At 59.0% G+C, this 18,240-nt stretch overlaps 1 protein-coding gene across 1 annotated transcript in view; it reads left to right on the forward strand.

Annotated features, from left to right (window-relative positions):
• Nucleotides 1–17,298, forward strand: part of shank2b (SH3 and multiple ankyrin repeat domains 2b) — a 327,734-nt gene extending 310,436 nt beyond the window's left edge. Inside the window, exons 23-25 of the mRNA XM_030115634.1 lie at nucleotides 324–429; nucleotides 871–3,229; nucleotides 12,653–17,298. Of these exons, the coding sequence (XP_029971494.1) occupies nucleotides 324–429; nucleotides 871–3,229; nucleotides 12,653–13,169 (2,982 nt within the window). The 3' untranslated portion in view covers nucleotides 13,170–17,298. The remainder of the gene's footprint in view (nucleotides 1–323; nucleotides 430–870; nucleotides 3,230–12,652) is intronic.
• The last annotated feature ends 942 nt before the right edge of the window (nucleotides 17,299–18,240 follow it).

An 18,240-nucleotide genomic window follows, 5' to 3' on the forward strand; every position in this document is an offset into this window, starting at 1 on the left:
TCCTGGTCCTCCAATGAGGTCCTGGTCCTCCAGTGAGGTCCTGGTCCTCCAGTGAGGACCTGGTCCTCCAGCGGGATCCTGGTCCTCCAACGGGATCCTGGTTCTCCAGTGAGGTCCTGGTCCTCCAGTGGGGTCCTGGTCCTCCAACGGGATCCTGGTCCTCCAGCGGGATCCTGGTCCTCCAGCGGGATCCTGGTCGTCCAGTGAGGTCCTGGTCCTCCAGTGAGGTCCTGGTCCTCCAGCAGGATCCGGGTCCTCGGGTCCTCCATGTGAATTCAAGGTTCTAGTGATTGTGTCCTGATGGTTCTCATCTCTGGTTTCAGTCCCTGTGTCAGGACCGCCAGGGAGTCGCCGTGGTCCCGCCCACCGTCCCCGGGGCCTTCCTGGGGCTGCCCGAGAAGAGTGCCATGAAGAAACAGAAGTCTATCGGTGTGTGTGTGTGTGTGTGTGTGTGTGTGTGTGTGTGTGTGTGTGTGTGTGTGTGTGTGTGTTTTCATGGTCGTCCACTAGTTGGTGCTGCTTCTTGTTTTTGTAATGAAGCCACACACACAGCACCGTGTGTTAGAATTAGCATTGGCATTAATATTAGCATTACTGTCCATTAGCATCACAATGATGGAAAGCGTAGCACTGCATAGCATAGCACTGCTAGCATAGCATTGCTAGCGCAGCACTGTAGCATAGCACTGCTAGTGTCGCACTGCTAGCATAGCACTGTGAGCATACCACTGCTAGCGTAGCGTTGCTAGCGCAGCATTGCCAGCATAGCACTGTAGCATAGCACTGCTAGCGTAGCACTGTAGCATAGCACTGTTAGCGTAGCATTGCTAGTGTCTTCCCCTGACTTGTCTCTGTCCTCCGTCTGTCCAGAGGACGACAAACACGGGTTCCTCACGCCGCCGCTGCTCAAGTTCTCGCGCAGTCTGTCCATGCCGGACACGTCGGAGGACATCCCCCCTCCCCCGGCCATCTCGCCGCCCTCACCCCCGGCCTACAACTCTGCCGCGGGCGCCCCGGCCAAAGGCTACGGCGCCGGCCGGCCGGGCTTCGCCCACAACTCCCCCAACGCCGTGACGACGGTGGGCCGGGCCGCCGACGCCGCCACGCTGCGGCGCGGCTACTTCCGGCAGAGCTCGGAGCAGTTTGAGAGCTCGCGCGGCCGCGGGCGCACGCCGGTCCCCGAGAACCCGTACTCCGAGGTGGGCAACAAGACGCTGTACGTCCCCGCCAAGCCGGCGCGCAGGAAGGGGATGCTGGTGAAGCAGTCCAATGTAGAGGACAGCCCCGAGAAGACGGGCCCGTCTGGACCCGTCGCCGCGACGACCGCGCCGGCGGAGCGCACCTGCTCGTCCATCCCTATCCCCACCATCATCGTCAAGGAGCCGTCCACCAGCAGCAGCGGCAAGAGCAGCCAGGGCAGCAGCATGGAGATCGAGCCCGGCACGCCCGAGCACCCGCCGCTGGCGCCCGGCGCCGCCGGCCTGCGCCCGGACGACCCGCTGGCGCTCAGCAACCCGTTCGCGGCGGCCATCGCCGGGGCGGTGCGCGACCGCGAGAAGAGGCTGGAGGCCAAGAAGAACTCCGTGGCCTTCCAGTCCGTCGACATCGGCGACGACGAGCCGGGCGGTCCGGCGCCGGCCCCCCGCCTGCGCCAGTCCAGGTCCATCGACGAGGGCATGTTCGGCGACGAGCGCCTGCGGCGGATCCTGGGCCCCCCCTCCACCGCGCAGCTGGGGCCGCCGGTCGGCGGCGGCAGCGGAAACATGACGGACTTCAACACCCCTGAGCCCACGGTGGTGCGCGAGCCGCTCAGCACCAGAACTGGCCAGTGCCAGAACCTGGACAGCCCGGTCAGCCTGCCGGCCACGCCCCCCAAGACCCACTACCGCGCCAACGGGACCTACCTCCACCCGGTCACCGGGAAGCCCCTGGACCCCAACTCCCCGCTGGCGCTGGCCCTGGCAGCCCGAGACCGCGCCATGAAGGACCAGCAGAACCACCCCCAGAACCAGACCGCCGGCCCCCCCCAGGTCCCGCCGGCCCCCCAGCAGGACGCCCAGTCCCTGCCGGTCCAGCAGAGCCACAAGCCGGACCTGAACCAGCCGCTGTTCATCGACACCAAGCTGCGGTCCGGCCTGGAGGCCAGCTTCGCCACCGTCTCCACGGCGACCGTGGGGCGCCCGGGGCGCGGCGCCCTCCGCAGGCAGGCCACGGAGCAGAAGCAGGAAGCGGACGGAGCGCGGGAGGAGCGGCGCCACCCGCCGGCGGAGCAGCGGCAGAGCGCGCCGGCCGGCGTGGAGGCGGGGCTTCTGATGGTCCACACCAGCACTGGCCCGGAGGGGGAGGGGCCGGACAGCAACCGGCCGGCGGAGCTGAGGGACCCCAACCAGCCGGAAGCCGTCCGCCCGCAGGGCCGCGCCCCCCGCCGGAGGAGCGTCCCTCTGGGCGAGTCGCTGGACGAGCCGGTCAGGCTGCCGTTCCGCATCCCGCCGCCCCCGCTGGCGTCGGTGGACATCGACGAGGATTTTGAGTTCTCGGAGCCCCTCCCCCCCCCGCTGGAGTTCGCCAACAGCGTGGACATCCCGGACGAGCAGGCGGGCGCCATCGCCGAGATGCTGCAGCAGCAGCGGCGCAACGGCGGGCCGGCGCCGCCGCCGTACCACCCGCACGCCCCCCCGCCGGTGGGCGACCCGCACCGGCGGGCGGCCGGCGGTGCCCCGCCCCCTGACCCCGAGGCGGGGGTGGGCGACTCGGGCATCGAGGAGGCGGACCCGCAGCACACCGAGACCACCAGCACCGTGTCCAGCATCTCCACGCTGTCGTCGGAGGGCGGCTTCTGCGAAAGCGCCCTGGAGACCCTGTACGCCGCCGCCGACGGCCACGCCTTCCTGGCCGACCGGCCGCCGGTGCCGCCCAAGCCCAAGAGCAAGGCGGCGATGGGCCGGACGCCGCTGTACCACGACACGCTGCCCGAGGAGCCGCCGGAGTCCTACGGGTCGCCCCCTCAGGCCCCGCCCCCGGCCCCGCCCCCGGCACCGTCCGACCCCCCGAGGACCCCCACCCAGAGGACGTCCCGGCTGTGGGGGGACCCGGACCCGGTCCCCGAGCCGCCCGAGTCCAAGACCGCCGTGATCAGCGAGCTGAGCTGCATCCTGCAGCACCTGGGCCGGGACCGGGACCGGCCCGGCCCGGACTCCCCCACCGGGCCCCGGGGGGGCTTCGGCACCAGGTACGGCCCCGCCCCCGGCCACGCCCCCGGCTGTCGGGCCTGCGGTGTTCTGGTTTGGCCCCGCCTCCTTTCACCGGTCGGATGATGGTTCTCTGTTGATCCGGTGGTCTGTTGGTGGTTCTGCTGTGTAGCAGTGTGTGTGTGTGTGTGTGTGTGTGTGTGTGTGTGTGTGTATAGCTGTGTGTGTGTGTGTGTGTAGCAGTGTGTGTGTGTGTGTGTGTGTGTGTGTGTGTGTGTGTGTGTGTGTGTGTGTAGCAGTGTGTGTGTGTGTGTGTGTGTGTGTGTGTGTGTGTGTAGCAGTGTGTGTGTGTGTGTGTAGCAGTGTGTGTGTGTGTAGCAGTGTGTGTGTGTGTGTGTAGCAGTGTGTGTGTGTGTAGCAGTGTGTGTGTGATTGTGTGTGTGTATAGCTGTGTGTGTGTGTGTGTAGCTGTGTGTGTGTGTGTGTAGCAGTGTGTGTGTGTGTAACAGGTGTGTGTGTGTCTGTGTAGCAGTGTGTGTGTATCAGTGTGTTTGTGTGTGTGTGTGTGTATAGCAGTTTGTGTGTGTGTGTAGCAGTCTGTGTGTGTGTGTGTGTAGCAGTGTGTGTGTGTGTGTGTAACAGGTGTGTGTGTGTCTGTGTAGCAGTGTGTGTGTATCAGTGTGTTTGTGTGTGTGTGTGTGTATAGCAGTTTGTGTGTGTGTGTAGCAGTCTGTGTGTGTGTGTGTGTGTGTGTGTAACAGGTGTGTGTGTGTCTGTGTAGCAGTGTGTGTGTATCAGTGTGTTTGTGTGTGTGTGTGTGTATAGCAGTTTGTGTGTGTGTGTAGCAGTCTGTGTGTGTGTGTGTGTGTGTGTGTAACAGGTGTGTGTGTGTCTGTGTAGCAGTGTGTGTGTATCAGTGTGTTTGTGTGTGTGTGTGTGTGTGTGTGTTTGTGTGTGTGTGTGTGTATAGCAGTTTGTGTGTGTGTGTAGCAGTCTGTGTGTGTGTGTGTGTGTGTGTGTGTGTAACAGGTGTGTGTGTGTCTGTGTAGCAGTGTGTGTGTATCAGTGTGTTTGTGTGTGTGTGTTTGTGTGTGTGTGTGTGTATAGCAGTTTGTGTGTGTGTGTAGCAGTCTGTGTGTGTGTGTGTGTGTGTGTGTGTGTAACAGGTGTGTGTGTGTCTGTGTAGCAGTGTGTGTGTATCAGTGTGTTTGTGTGTGTGTGTGTGTGTGTGTGTGTGTGTGTGTAGCAGTGTGTGCGGTACTGCACCGGTCCAGTCTCTCTTGGTCCTGGACTCACATGAGAACTCTTTTGGTTCGACTTGTGTCTCCCGTTTCCGTGGAGACAGACGTTGTGTTCAGAGCGCCGTGGTGTGACGGTTCTGAACGGAGGAAGCTGATTGGCTGCCGGCGCTCCTCCATGTGGATCTGCTGACCAGATGTTGGAGGCTAAAGCGGCTCAGTCCGCAGTAATCCGGCTGGTCCAGCGGGGGGGGCTGCAGCCCCTCAGGGACCCGGCCTCACAGCCCATGTGTTTAATCTGAGCAGCTGATTGGCTCTCCACAGGTTTTAAACCTGCGAGGTGAAAGGGATTATGGGATGCCGACAGACACAGGAGCTCAGCTTCGACACTTCCTGTTTGGGCTCAGCTACGGCCCGTTGGCATGGCAACCAGAGAAACCCGACCCCGGTCTGGACATGACAACAGAGGAGGAGAGAGAGAGAGAGAGAGAGGACCCCTCATCCTCTCTCTCTCTCTCTCTCTCTCCTCTCAGAATAAACATGCGTTGGCTGCTCCTGTGGACCAAACGGTTGCCTGGCAACCAGCTGATGAGAGCAGCCTTGAGGCCCGCAGTGATGTCAGGCTGAGTCGGGGGAGGTGTGTGTGTGTGTGTGTGTGTGTGTGTGTGTGTGTGTGTGTGTGTGTGTGTGTGTGTGTGAGATGAAGCAGGCCTCACCCTCAGCAGAGTTCGGCATCATCTCACGCAGATCACGTGCAGCGCTGCTTTAGTAGGCCACCGTTATGTAACAGCGTGTGTGTGTGTGTGTGTGTGTGTGTGTGCGTGCGTGCGTGCGCGCATTGTGCATGCATGCATGCATGCGTGAGTGCAGAGTTCCAGAAGACATGAAGTGTAGGCATACTATTCAGTGTATCAGGTGTGTGTGTTCAGCTCACTACAATTTATTGAGTGTGTGTGTGTGTGTGTTTGTGTGTATAGCTGTGTGTGTGTGTGTGTGTAGCAGTGTGTGTGTGTGTGTGTGTGTGTGTGTGTGTGTGTGTGTGTGTGTGTGCGCGCACGGTGGAGCTGAGGTCTCCCTGATATCAGTTCATTTCATATTTCGGTGCTGATTGTTCTGAGACAGCGTTGCTGCGTCTGTCCACTGGGGGCAGCAGCAGCGCCGCCTGCTGGTGAGAGGCGGCGCTGCGGGAGCTTCAGGCTCTGCTGACTGGCTGGATAGTTAGCCTGATGTTCTCCAGGGTTCTCCAGCAGGGTTCTCCAGGGTTCTCTGACATGTTGAGGGGGTTAGCATGTGATGCCCAGGCTCAGCCGGCAGTGCTAATCCAATCCGTTGCCGGTGGTTAATCTGCCTGAGTCCAGTCCTCCCAGTCCCCCCAGTCCCCCCAGTCCCCCCAGTCCTCCCAGTCCTCCCAGTCCTCCCAGTCCCCCCAGTCCACCCAGTCCTCCCAGTCCTCCCAGTCCCCCCAGTCCCCCCAGTCCCCCCAGTCCCCCCAGTCCTCCCAGTCCTCCCAGTCCCCCCAGTCCCCCCAGTCCTCCCAGTCCTCCCAGTCCCCCCAGTCCCCCCAGTCCCCCCAGTCCCCCCAGTCCCCCCAGTCCCCCCAGTCCTGCATGAGAAACCCATTTTTAAAACGTGTCCCCGGACTGAGGACAGAGACCTGCTGTCCCCGCCGTCCTGGTCTCTGCAGACCGGCTGGGTTCCCCAGAAGAGGATCTCTGAGCCTGAGGCGCCCCCTGCTGGAGCTGCAGGCTCTCAGCACCCGGTCCAATCAGCAGTCTCAGTTCTGAAATGGTTTGATCCGGACCGATCCGGTTCAGTCCAGTCCAGATCAGTCCAGTGCTGTCCGGTCCAGTTCAGCTTTATTTATAAAGCGCCGAGAACACAGAACCAGGCTCAGGGGAGAACTTGCAGAACCAGGCTCAGAGGAGAACCTGCAGGACCAGGCTCGGAGGAGAACCTGCAGAACCAGGCTCAGAGGAGAACTTGCAGAACCAGGCTCAGAGGAGAACCCTGCAGAACCAGGCTCAGAGGAGAACCTGCAGAACCAGGCTCGGAGGAGAACCTGCAGGACCAGGCTCAGAGGAGAACCCTGCAGAACCAGGCTCAGAGGAGGCCTCCCTAACCGGAACTGGGACTTGGTTCCACTGACAGGAACCTGAGCCTCCAGTTCTACTGTTAGAGACCCTAGAACCCCTAGCAGACCAGCACTGGGAGAACCAGACGTTCTGCTGGAACCAACAGCTCCGTAAGCCCTGATGGTTTCTGGTTCTTCAGAGGGTTCTAGGTTCAGAGGCGGGGGTTGGTGATGGGTTGGGATGTTTCCTCCTGCTGGTCCTCCTGCTGGTCCTCCTGCCGGTCCTCCTGCTGGTCCTCCTGTTGGTCCTCCTGCCGGTCCTCATGCTGGTCCTCCTGCTGGTCCTCCTGCTGGTCCTCCTGCCGGTCCTCCTGCTGGTCCTCCTGCCGGTCCTCCTGCTGGTCCTCCTGCTGGTCCTCCTGCTGGTCCTCCTGCCGGTCCTCCTGTTGGTCCTCCTGCCGGTCCTCCTGCTGGTCCTCCTGTTGGTCCTCCTGCCGGTCCTCCTGTTGGTCCTCCTGCTGGTCCTCCTGCTGGTCCTCCTGTTGGTCCTCCTGTTGGTCCTCCTGTTGGTCCTCCTGCTGGTCCTCCTGCTGGTCCTCCTGCTGGTCCTCCTGCTGGTTCTCCTGCTGGTCCTCCTGTTGGTCCTCCTGTTGGTCCTCCTGCTGGTCCTCCTGCTGGTTCTCCTCAGAACTTGTTGGTTCCTGATAACGGGGAACTCCAGCGGTTCTACTCTGGATCCAGTTCTCAGCTCTGAGTCACGTGTTCCTGAGGTTCTGCGGACCTGTTTAACATGGGGGTTAAAGGTCAAAGGTAGCTCCAGGTTCCTCTCAGCTCATCAGGATTATGTGGTTCTAGATCTGCAGAACTGTGTTAAGTTCCTGATGATGTTCCTCCAGGAAGACTGGAGAACGTGAGGAGTAGAGGTTCTAGGACAGAACCCTGTGGAACTCCGTGTTTAACTGTGATCTGAGCTGAAGGCTCGTCGTTAACATGAACCAAGTGGAACCCGTCTGCTGCATATGAAGGAACCCGGTCTCTGGTCTGTGATGAGCTCTAGAACCTGGTCTCTGGTCTGTGATGAGCTCTAGAACCTGGTCTCTGGTCTGTGATGAGCTCTAGAACCTGGTCTCTGGTCTATGTCCTCCATCTGTCCTCCACCATCATCCATCTGTCCCTTCCTCTTCAATCAAATGCCTGTGCTTTTGTGTGTGTGTGTGTGTGTGTGTGTGTGTGTGTGTGTGTGTGTGTGTGTGTGTGTGTGTGTTGTTGATCATGTGTCTAACGTTGTCCTCTGTCTCCATCTCGTCCATCCCCTCGTCCCGTGGAGACGCCGCTGCTGAGCAGAGTGAGTCCCTCCTTCAGTCTGGGGTGTCGTCCCTGCTGGACGGCGGCGGTTGAGATCGGGGTTCTGTTTCATCCCTACTGACCGCCAGAGGCGGAGCTTAGAGCTGTGGAATGTTCTCTTCACGCAGCTCGAGCATGTATACCAACAACATCACTCGTGACCCCTGGGTGACCCCTGGCGTTTGACGCACCGTCGCTGGGAGCCGTGTGACCGTGCAGGTCGGAGCTGCGACGCGTTGTGTCCCGTTCTCCCGACTCGGCGGCGCTGCGTCGCCTGCGGTGAGAGATTCGGTCATACCTCCGGCAGGCGGCGAGGCTGCTGAGTCTGCTACTCTTCATGACTGATGGGGGGTTTCGGGTCGCTCCCCCCGGGTTCGTTGCATGGCGACCGCGGCCGTTGTAGCGTGGCCGGTGTTGCTGGGGCTCAGGGACGCCGCTGGCGCCCCTCGCCCGGCTTCAGGAAGTGAGCGGCGGTCTGGCCGGTGTGATACTGTGCTTCTGACTGTTGTGAAGCTGCATTGAGCTCCCCGCCGTGCGAGGCTCGTCATGGCCGCTGGCTCGGGCTTCCTATTGCACCGATGAGCGTGCAGGCGAGTGCGCGGCTGGTGGCCCCGGCGCCGGGGGCGTGCGAGGTGCCGCCGCGGCGGGCGAGGAGCACGGCGGGGGGAGGCGTACGGCCGCTGGCTCGGCTGAGCGGCCAGGAAGTGGTGTGTGTGCGGGCAGAAGGCACCGCTCCTGCTCCCGCTCCGGCGGGTGGCAATCGTTTTCCCCCCGCACCCACTTGTACCCCTGTCCCACTGCAGCTACGGGTCGACCCGTGTCTTCGACCCACTAACGATCTTTTTTTTTTTTAAGACCCCTTTTCCACAGCATGCAGACCCGCGTCTCACCGCCTCCTTCCGTCGTGCGCCTCCTTCCCTCAGCTTCCGCGCTGCCGTTACTCTGTCCTGCTGCGCGCGGCGCGGCGGTCAGGCAGGAGGGGAGAGAGAGCCGCCTGGTGGCCGCTCTCTCTGCTGCTCCTGGATGGTGTCTGGTTTGCTGTGCAGGCGGCGTGGGCTGCCTTCCCTCAGCTTACTGCATCGCTTTGTCCTTTTGCTTCTGGGTACTGGGCGCACCCCCCCTTTCCCCTCGCCCCTGGCAGTGGACGGGTGGCGGCTGATGGAAGAGGGGGCAGCTGTCCCTCTCCAGCAGGTGACTCAGCCGGCTGGCTAGCCGGTGGTTGAGGTTGATTGTGCAGGTGACACGCGCCTCCTCCCTCTGCCTCTTGTATGCTACTGTTCTTCTGGACTGGTACCGCTCCGGCGGCGCGGCAACGAGGGTACTGCTGGGCGGAAGTCCCCTCTCCTGAGCACGGCCTCAGCTGGTGTTCATGGGCTTGGTAGTACGGCGTGCGCCCCTCCCCCAGCCTGTCACTGTCGTATCAGCCTGTTGCGTGCACGCCACCGTTACCGGCGGGTGGCACTGCGAGGGAGGCGGATGGCGCAGGAGGCTGCTGGGCCCTCCGCCCGGGTTTGGCTCTCTGAGCTGCTCGCCCGGTGATTTGCGCTGCGCCCCCGCTCTAACAGGTGGCGCTACTTGCGGACTGATGGTGGAGGGGGCTGCTGCAGCAGCCGTTCCCCTGCTGGATGGAGCACTATTCGTGCACGCCTCCCTTGGCTTGTCAGGACGATCCTCGATAGCGGCAGAGCTAGCGTTGGCTAGCTGTATGCTATAGGCCGCGTGTGCTGCTTCCCCTGCTGTTGGACCCTGCGGTGGCGGCTTGGGCACTGCCAGTGGAGGCGCTGTTGTGCGTTCTTCTGGCTTATTGGTGCCTGCTCTGGAGCAGGGCACCTGTAGCGAGAGGGCAGAAGGGGGAGGGCACTGCTGTGCCGCCGCTCCCTCTCCTGAGCGTGGCTCGGCTACGCCTTGTTGGCCCTGCCATCGGGGACGGCTGTGTAGGTGGCGTGTGCCGCCTTCAGCTTATTACACTGACCTTGTCTGACTTGCTGAGCGACACTGCTGGTGTCAGTTCGGACGGGTCCGCCCTGGCCTCGTTCCCAGCAGGAGCTGGTGCCGCCGTGCGGCCGCTCCCTCTCCCGGATGTGGCTCCACTGCTTGCTGACGTGGTGATGTTGCATCGGCTGTGCCGGCGGCTTGCCCCCCTCCCTCAGCCTATCGTGCTGACCCCGTCTTCACCGAGCCACACTCTGGCGTCGCCTGGAGCTGGTGACGGCCGTGCTGTGCCCTCCCCAGGTTTTGACCCTGGGGAGGGTGACCCTGCTATGGTGACCTTGCGAGCTCAGCTTAGGGCAGTGGCGCCGGTCCCCACCGGGGGGGTCCACCCCCCTCCTGGGTGTAGTTTCAGCCGGGCCTCACGGTCAGGCCCGTCTGGTGGTTGCAGGCCTCCCAGTGGCGTTGTGGACGGCCGGCCTGCAGGTCGTGTTCCTGCAGGAGCCTCGCCGTGCTGCCGGACTCCCTCTCCTGCTGGGATCCTCCACCAGGGGGCGGAGCCTCCATAGGGAGGCTGTGCGCAGGGCATTGCTTCAGGAAGTGGCTCACTGTCCACTTGACCCCCCGGGACCCGCTGGCCTCTGGACCAGGATGCACTCGTGCGCTCTGGGCCACAGGTCCTTCTGTAGGCGTTCCTGCAGATCCTCTGCTTTGGCCGATGCCTATCAGGTGCTTCAGAGGGGCTCACTGCTCACTGCGGGCTTGGTTGCCTCTGCTCCGCAGGTTTTCCCGCTGCAGACCGTGGCGCCCTCTCAGCAGGTGGGACCTGCTGTTTTAGCGTGGTGGGCTGGTGGGGCACCCCCACCCTCGCCATCCCTGTCTTTGCGCCTGGCGACTGAGGGGCCCGACTCGCTGCTGAGCAGCTGTTCGGGGCCTGTCAGGCCACCGCCTTGAATGCTAGGGCGCCATCTACTGGGCGGTGTCTGTTAGTGGGTGGAGGTTGTTTTGCACAGTGGTGCAGCGGCCCTGGGGAGGGGGGACCCGGTGCTCTGCCTGGTCCCCGTGGTCCTGGACTTCTGCAGTCTTTTTGGACATGGCCCGGTCCCCGTTCACCCTGGGGGTGTGTGGGGTCTATACCAGCCGCCGTGCATCGGTTGCAGGCGGCGTGATTGGGGGTCAGGCTCTGGTGTCAGCTTTCCTCAGGACAGCTTTGAGGCTCACCCCCCACCCCCCCAGAGCCCACGGACGCCGACCTGGGATCTGCGTCTGGTGCTGGAGATCTTGTCCGCTTCCCTTTGGACCCCTGGCAGCGGCGGGGCTGCAGTGGGTGCAGCCTCAGACAGCGTTTCGGCTGTCCGTTACCACGACGACACACGTGGGGGAGTTATGCAGTCTGCCGATTCACCCAGCATGCCTCAGTGGCGTCCGGATGGATCGGGCGTCACGCTGTGACTGCCGCTTTCCTTCCTAAGGTGTTGTCATGGCTGCGAGCCAACCAGCCGCTACGACTCGCTCAGTGTGGCCCCCCCGTCAGCCGACCCAGGGGGCCGGCCAGAGATCTTGTGCCCAGATAAGCCAGGTTTACACTTGCACTACTTTGGAGTCACGAACCGGCAGGCTCCCACAGTGTTCACGACTAGTTCACGAATAGTTCATGATCAGTTCACGAATGCACGCCCGTCAGTGTCCCGAACTGGCACGGCGCATCCATGCGTAGTTCGCGCATAGTTTACATGCTTCCCGCATTGGCACGACGTGGTTGTGCAATTTGGCACGCCATATAAAAAGGAGGCTTCCCCAACCCCGGGTCGTGGCGTGACAGTGCGTGCCATGCCACGACTGGCAGCATCCTCCTGCATTGTCCCGACGCGTTCACGAGGAGTTCACGAACAGTTGGCGCATAGTTCACGTCCCGGTCGCAATATTTTGTCGTGACCAAAATTTTGAATATTTCAAAATTCTCATCCCGACATGGCACTCAGTCACGACGGGTTTACGCACACTTCACGCCACTTTACCAGTAGTTTGCGACTCGATTCGTGCCAATGCGTGCCACAGAATCGTGCAAGTGGAAACCTGGCTTTAGAGCTCTGGAAGCTGGTCTACGGAGGCCCAAGTAGGGCTCTGCTCTCTCCAGCGGCGCCGTCCCACTGGGTGGTGGACACTGTTCACCATTTCTATCAGGCTGCAGGCCGGCCTCTGCCCGAGGGTGTGCATTGCCGCTCCACCAGGGCGGTGTCCACGTCATGGATCGCCCTGTAGGGGGCGCCCCTGGATGAGCGATGTACTGTCGGCATCTGGACGACACCTGGCGCCTTCTCCAGGTCCTACAGGCTGGCCGTTGTGCCTCCGCATGCTCTGCGGGTGGTCCTGGGCCCTGCAGAGGCGTCTCGGGGAGGTGCTCTCTGATTCCTCGTGACCAAGTTGGCATTCGTCATTCCAGTGCTTCAAGCTCCGCCTCTGTCACTCGGAATCCTCGTGGTCACGCGAGAAGATTCTGTAGGAGCTGATCCTGGATCAAAATCCCGAACTTCTACAGTTCCTGGGTCACCCAGGGGCCACGAGTGACGTTGTTGGTATGCTCGAACTGCGCAAAGGGAACATTCCAGAGCTTTAAGCACCGCCTCTGGCGGTCAGTAGGGATTCATAGAACCGTAGTTCATTCAGTCTGAGAGATGTGGGAGGTAGAGCTGTGGTGGGCGGGGCTAAATGGGCACTACTTCCTGGTCCCAGAGCCAATCAGATATGAGTTCCTGAGGTTGACAAACAGGCAGGTCTGCTAGGCTAGCAACCGCGAGGGGGGGGGGGGGGTAACGTAATGTAATGTAGTAATCAGATTAAAACTCAGAATCAATAACCAGAACCCCTCTCTCTCTCCTCAGACCTCCCACTGATGACTCAGGAATGCGCCCCGCGGCGGCGGCGGTGGCCCCACCCTCCACGCCGCCCGGCAGCCTGCCATCCCAGACGCTCCCCTGCAGCCCGCCGGACTCCGCCTGCTCCTCGCTGCCCCCCCCGGCGTCCCCTGCCCTGTCGGACGTGTTCGGCCTGCCCACGCCGCCCCTGGGCGGCGGCGGCGGCTACAGCCTGAGCTCCTCGTGCGGCAGCGGCGGCGGCGCCGGCTCCCGCTCGCCCTCGCCGCTCACGCTGATGCAGGCGGTGGCGGCGTCCGGCAAGCCGTTCGCCGCCAAGCCGGTGGAGCTGTGGAGCAAGCACGACGTGGCGGACTGGCTGGACAGCCTGCACCTGGGCGAGCACCGCCACGCCTTCCTGGACAACGAGATCGAGGGCGCGCACCTGCCGTCGCTGCAGAAGGACGACCTCATCGACCTGGGCGTCACCCGGGTGGGCCACCGCATGAACATCGAGCGCGCCCTCAAGCTGCTGCAGGACAGATAGGCCCCGCCCCCTAACTCCCAGAGGATCCTGGGAGATTGTGAGGATGCTGGTGGAACGTGACGTCGCTCCTCTTCCTCCTCCGCCTCCTCTTCCTCCGGAACACTGAAGACTTTTTCCAGACGCCACACACCAGCTGAGCTGGTCGTCGCTCCTTTTCTATCTTTGCTAGATTTGTTCAGAGAATATTTCTTCACTAGATTTCCACCGGAGTTCGAATCCCGACGGCGGAGATAAAAAAACAGATAGATTCCATTTTTCTTTTTTTTGTTGGTTTCTCTTTTTTTCTTTTTCACCTGTTTGTGTCAAAATAAGAACCTTAGCTGACGTGTTTGAACTGAAACACACGCGCACACACACACACACACACACACACTGCACACCCTGAGCACACACACACACACACACACACACACACACACACACACACACTGCACACCCTGAGCACACACACGCACAAACACACATACATTCCCATTGTTGTGATTGCCTTCAGAGTGTGACACCGGCTGTCTGCCAGAGGAGGCGCTGCCGAGCGCCAGACAAGTGTGTGTGTGTGTGTGTGTGTGTGTGTGTGTGTTTGCGCGTGTGTGTGGCCTCACTTCCTCCTCACAGAGTAGAGAACTAGAACTGTTACTTTAGTCGGACCCTCTTCCACCTCACGTATGAAATCTAATGCTAATGCTAATGCTAGTCCGGCACCCGTGTGTAAAGTGGTAGAAGATGAGAGAATCACATGGTTTCCAGGAAACAGGCATTGTGGGAAATCTCCCCTCAGGCTTTTTTTCGGGATCACTCCGTTAGCTTTCAGGAGCTAAAGCAGAGCAGATTTGTACGAATCGCAATAATTTTTATCTTTCGCCGCATTTTCACCCATCAGTACCCGATACGCCCCGATCGCACAGCGAGAGCAGCACTAGCATCTGTTAGCATCCGCTATATCAGTTAGCATCTGTTAGCATCTGCTACCACCTCTTAGTATCTATTAGTATCTGCTACCCTCTGTTAGCATGTTACCATCCGCTACCATCTGTTCATATCTGTTAACATCCATTAGCATCTGTTACCGTCTCTTAGCATCTGTTAGCATGTTACCATCCGCTACCATCTGTTAGTATCTGTTAGCATATATTAGCATCTGCTACCATCTGTTAGTATCTGTTAGCATCTATTAGCATGTTCTACCATCTGTTAGCATGTTACCATCTGTAAGCATCTGTTAGCATCTGTTAACTTTTGCCTGCATTAGCGCTAACATGAGATGCTAAGTTTTGCTAGCATTAGAGCTAACATCAGATGCTAAATTTTGCTGGCTATAGAGCTAACATCAGATGCTAACTTTTTCTGGTGCTAGAGCCAACATCAGATGCTAACTTTTGCTGGTGTTAGCACTAACATGAGATGCTAACTCCAGAAGCTCACCTTCCCTTCCCAGATCATAAAGAACGTGGTTCTCCTTTAGCTAGCGGGACGTAGCTCACCGTTAGCATGAACGAAGGAAGATCAAACTCAGGAACTCATTTCATGTTCTCAGAAGAACCAGAGGGAGAGGATGAGAGAACCACGCTAATACCGACAGCTCGCAGTCGCTATGCTAAGCTACGCTAATGGAGTCTGACATGAGTGATCCAGAAAAGCAGGAGAACCCGGAACCCGCAATGTTCCCAGACTGTTTGAGTGTTAAAATCCCCTCAGAACCTTGTTTCCCCTTCGTTTAGCTTTTCACCATTTTAAATACGCTAAAGTTGTTAGCAGTGGAATATTTACAAAGTCGAACATGTAGATTATATCGAGAGTAAAAACTGTTTTCACAGAGAAGAGATATTTTTATTTCGCGAAGTGACTACCTGAACGTTTTCTACACTAAGAGAAGAGAGTCGTATATCAGGCCAGTTAGCGCCATGCTAACTGGAGCTAACTGCCTCAGACCAGAGCTCGGTGGATTCTGGGTCCAGAAACGTGAGCCGGGACTGCGGACTGGACCAGGACCGCGAATCCCACGGTCCGGGTCCAGGAGAGGTCTGTCGCAGGTCTGCAGGAAAAACCAGGAAGCAAGTCTGACCTCTGAACTTCCTCCGGTCTGGATGCTAGCAGCAGCTCACTGCGCCGCCTTGTGGCGCAACGAGGAATTTTATTGTTTATTCCATTAAGAAATACGAAATGTGGAGAAAAATCCCCAAACAGAGTCCGAGGCACTCTGCAGGATGACCTCCCCGATGAACGGATTACTTGATTCACTCTTTAGTCCCTTTTCAGCCTCAGCAGCGCTAACTGCAGACACAGGCTAATGCTAATGAGGCTAATGCTAACCACTGTTGCTGTCTCTGAGTTAGCTCATCGAAGCGCCCCTCCTGCAGCGATCTGGAGTTTAATAGAATAGTAACAGTCGATCTTCACTGGAGACCACTGGATTAATGCTAAATCTAATGCTAATGCTAAAGCTAATGGTTCCAGTCCTGACGCCGTGGTTCAGGACCAGAGCTGGAGTCCAGACGGAGGGTTCTCCTCTTCCTGCAGCTCCAGTCCGGGACCGGACCCGGGTGGACCCGGGTGGAGGGGTTCTGCCGGGTCTCGGTCTGGAGCTGCTCGGACGAATCGTGTAAATAAGAGTTTAGCAGATGGATGCTGGGATTCTATGTATAGCTATGAAATACGTTCTATGGAGGCGGAGCTATAGTAGTCGGACCTGACCTGATGTGCCCCGGCCCCGCCCCCGGCCCTGCCCCCACCCCGCCCTGTAGAGAATGCCTTAAACATCTCCACCCCCACCCCCCCACCTCCGCCCTCCTGAAGCCCTTCACACCGTTGTCATGGAAACGCAGCGTTCTCCTGGTGGTTTGTTCTCTGCGGCGCCGCCCGCTGGCCCCGCAGGAGAACTGCACCGGGTTCCAACCAGAGCGTCGCCATGGAAACGGGTTTCATTAGAAACATAGGTCTGTGGAAACAACAAAACTGAGTGGATCCTGAGCCGAACCGAGCCGATCCAAACTGAGCCGAACTGAGCGCGAACCGAATCGAGCTGAGCCGAGCTGATCCAAACCGAACCGAGCTGATCCGAACTGAGCCGAACCGAATCGAGCTGAGCCGAGCTGATCCGAACCAAACCGAACCGAACTGAGCCGAACCGAATCGAGCTGAGCCGAGCTGATCCGAACCGAACCGAGCTGATCCGAACTGAGCCGAACCGAATCAAGCTGAGCCGAGCCGAGCCAAGCCAAACCGAGCGTGGCATTCTAGAGGGTTCTAGAGCGTTATATTAAATCGAATTGAAACTGAAAGTCCTTTATTTGTCCCGCAGGGGGCGCTGCAGAGCTGCAGCAGCACCGAGAAAAGAAATAGAGCAGAATGTAGAAATGTAGAAAAGCACAAATCAGTGTAGTTTAAATGTGAACTTCAGACAGACGGAACTGAAAACCCGATACCAGCTGACACCCGGACGGAGTTTGATTTAAAAGTGGATGAAGACACACGCGTCTAATGTCATAGAGAAAAGTGAGGAACAGAAACGTGTTCCTGGGAGCCGACAGGACGTTTCCACAGGAAGAGATTAAGACTGGCGTTGTTGACGTTCTAGAGGTTCTAGAAGGTTCTGTCAGCTCTGGCACAGTGTGAGCTGCAACTGGGTGGAGGAAGCCGGACGCTCTGCCCTGTGCGCTCCAGACCCCCCCTCACCCCCCACCCCCCACATCCCCTCAGACCTGTCCTCAGACCCCTCCAGACCCCTGCAGACCCCTTCAGACCACCCAGACCCCCTCAGACCCCCCCCTTCCTGTGAGTCCAGCAGGAGCAGCAGAGCTCCGCCTGCTGTGCCCCCCCCCCCCCGGCTGCCGTCCTCCATCCCTCCGTTTCTTTCTGTTCCTTCTCTTTCAGTTCTTCGTGGGCGGAGCCTCTTCAGCCTTTCATAGATTCTAAGGCGTTTCGGGGGATTGTGGGAAAATGTTCCTGTTTTCTATGTTGCTGTAATTTTGTGCTGCTCGATCATTTTAGAGTCGAATTAATTAACCGAAACGAAAAGAGAGACAAGTTTCCCTGTAACCGACCCCCGACCCCCGACCCCCGACCCCTGACACCACACCGACTTCTTGTATGGCAACCAAAATTCACTGTAAGAAATAAATATAATATTGCACTAGAGTGGCGTCGGCTGTCATTTGACCTCTGGCTCCTTCTGTATCAGATGCAAATGGAACAACAGGACACACAAACAACACAAAACACACACACACACACACTGCGCAGAAAGAAGGCGGGGCTTGTGGACTGACTGCAGCTCAGGTTCAGCAAAGGCAGAACGTGTGTGTGTGTGTGTGTGTGCCTGTGTGTGTGTGTGTGTCTGTGCCTGTGTGTGTTTGTGTGTGTGTGTGTGTGCGTGTGTGTCTGTGTGTGTGTGTGTGCGTGCGTGTGTGTGTGTGTGTGTTTCATTGACGGCTGTTTATTTAATTGATTCCTCTGTGTGTGTGTGTGTGTGTGTCTGTGTGTGTGTGTGTGTGCGTGTGTGTGTGTGTGTGTGTGTGTGTGTGTGTGCGTGTGTGTGTGTGTGTGTGTGTGTGTGTGTGTGTGCGTGTGTGTGTGTGTGTGTGCGTGTGTGTGTGTGTGTGTGTCTGTGTCTGTGTCTGTGTGTGTCTGTGTCTGTGTCTGTGTCTGTGTCTGTCTGTGTGTGTGTGTGTGTGTGTGTGTGTGTGTGTGTGTGTGTGTGTGTGTGTGTGTGTGTGTTCTTGTACATAGTGAACAGTGAGACCAGAATGAGTTTTAAACCAACAGACTGAAGACATTTAGCAGGTCTTCACTTTCTGACAGAACTTTATGAGATGAAGACTGGATTTAGAGCCAGGCTGAGGTCAGGTTTAGGGTCTGGGTCAGAGTTAGGACTTTGTGTGTGCGTGCGTGCGTACGTGTGTGCGTGTGTGTGTGTGTATAAACATCAGACTTCCTGTAAAGTTCATGAACCTGAAAAAGCCCAGCATTGCCTCACACACACACACACAGACACACACACACTCGCCAGTGGAAACGCAGACTGAAGTCTGAGTGAATATGGAGACTCGGGGGCTGCTGAAGGTTCTGGTCCCGGTCC

The sequence above is a fragment of the Salarias fasciatus genome, chromosome 1 (genome assembly GCF_902148845.1).
Source record: "Salarias fasciatus chromosome 1, fSalaFa1.1, whole genome shotgun sequence".
Taxonomy (NCBI): Eukaryota; Metazoa; Chordata; class Actinopteri; order Blenniiformes; family Blenniidae; genus Salarias; species Salarias fasciatus.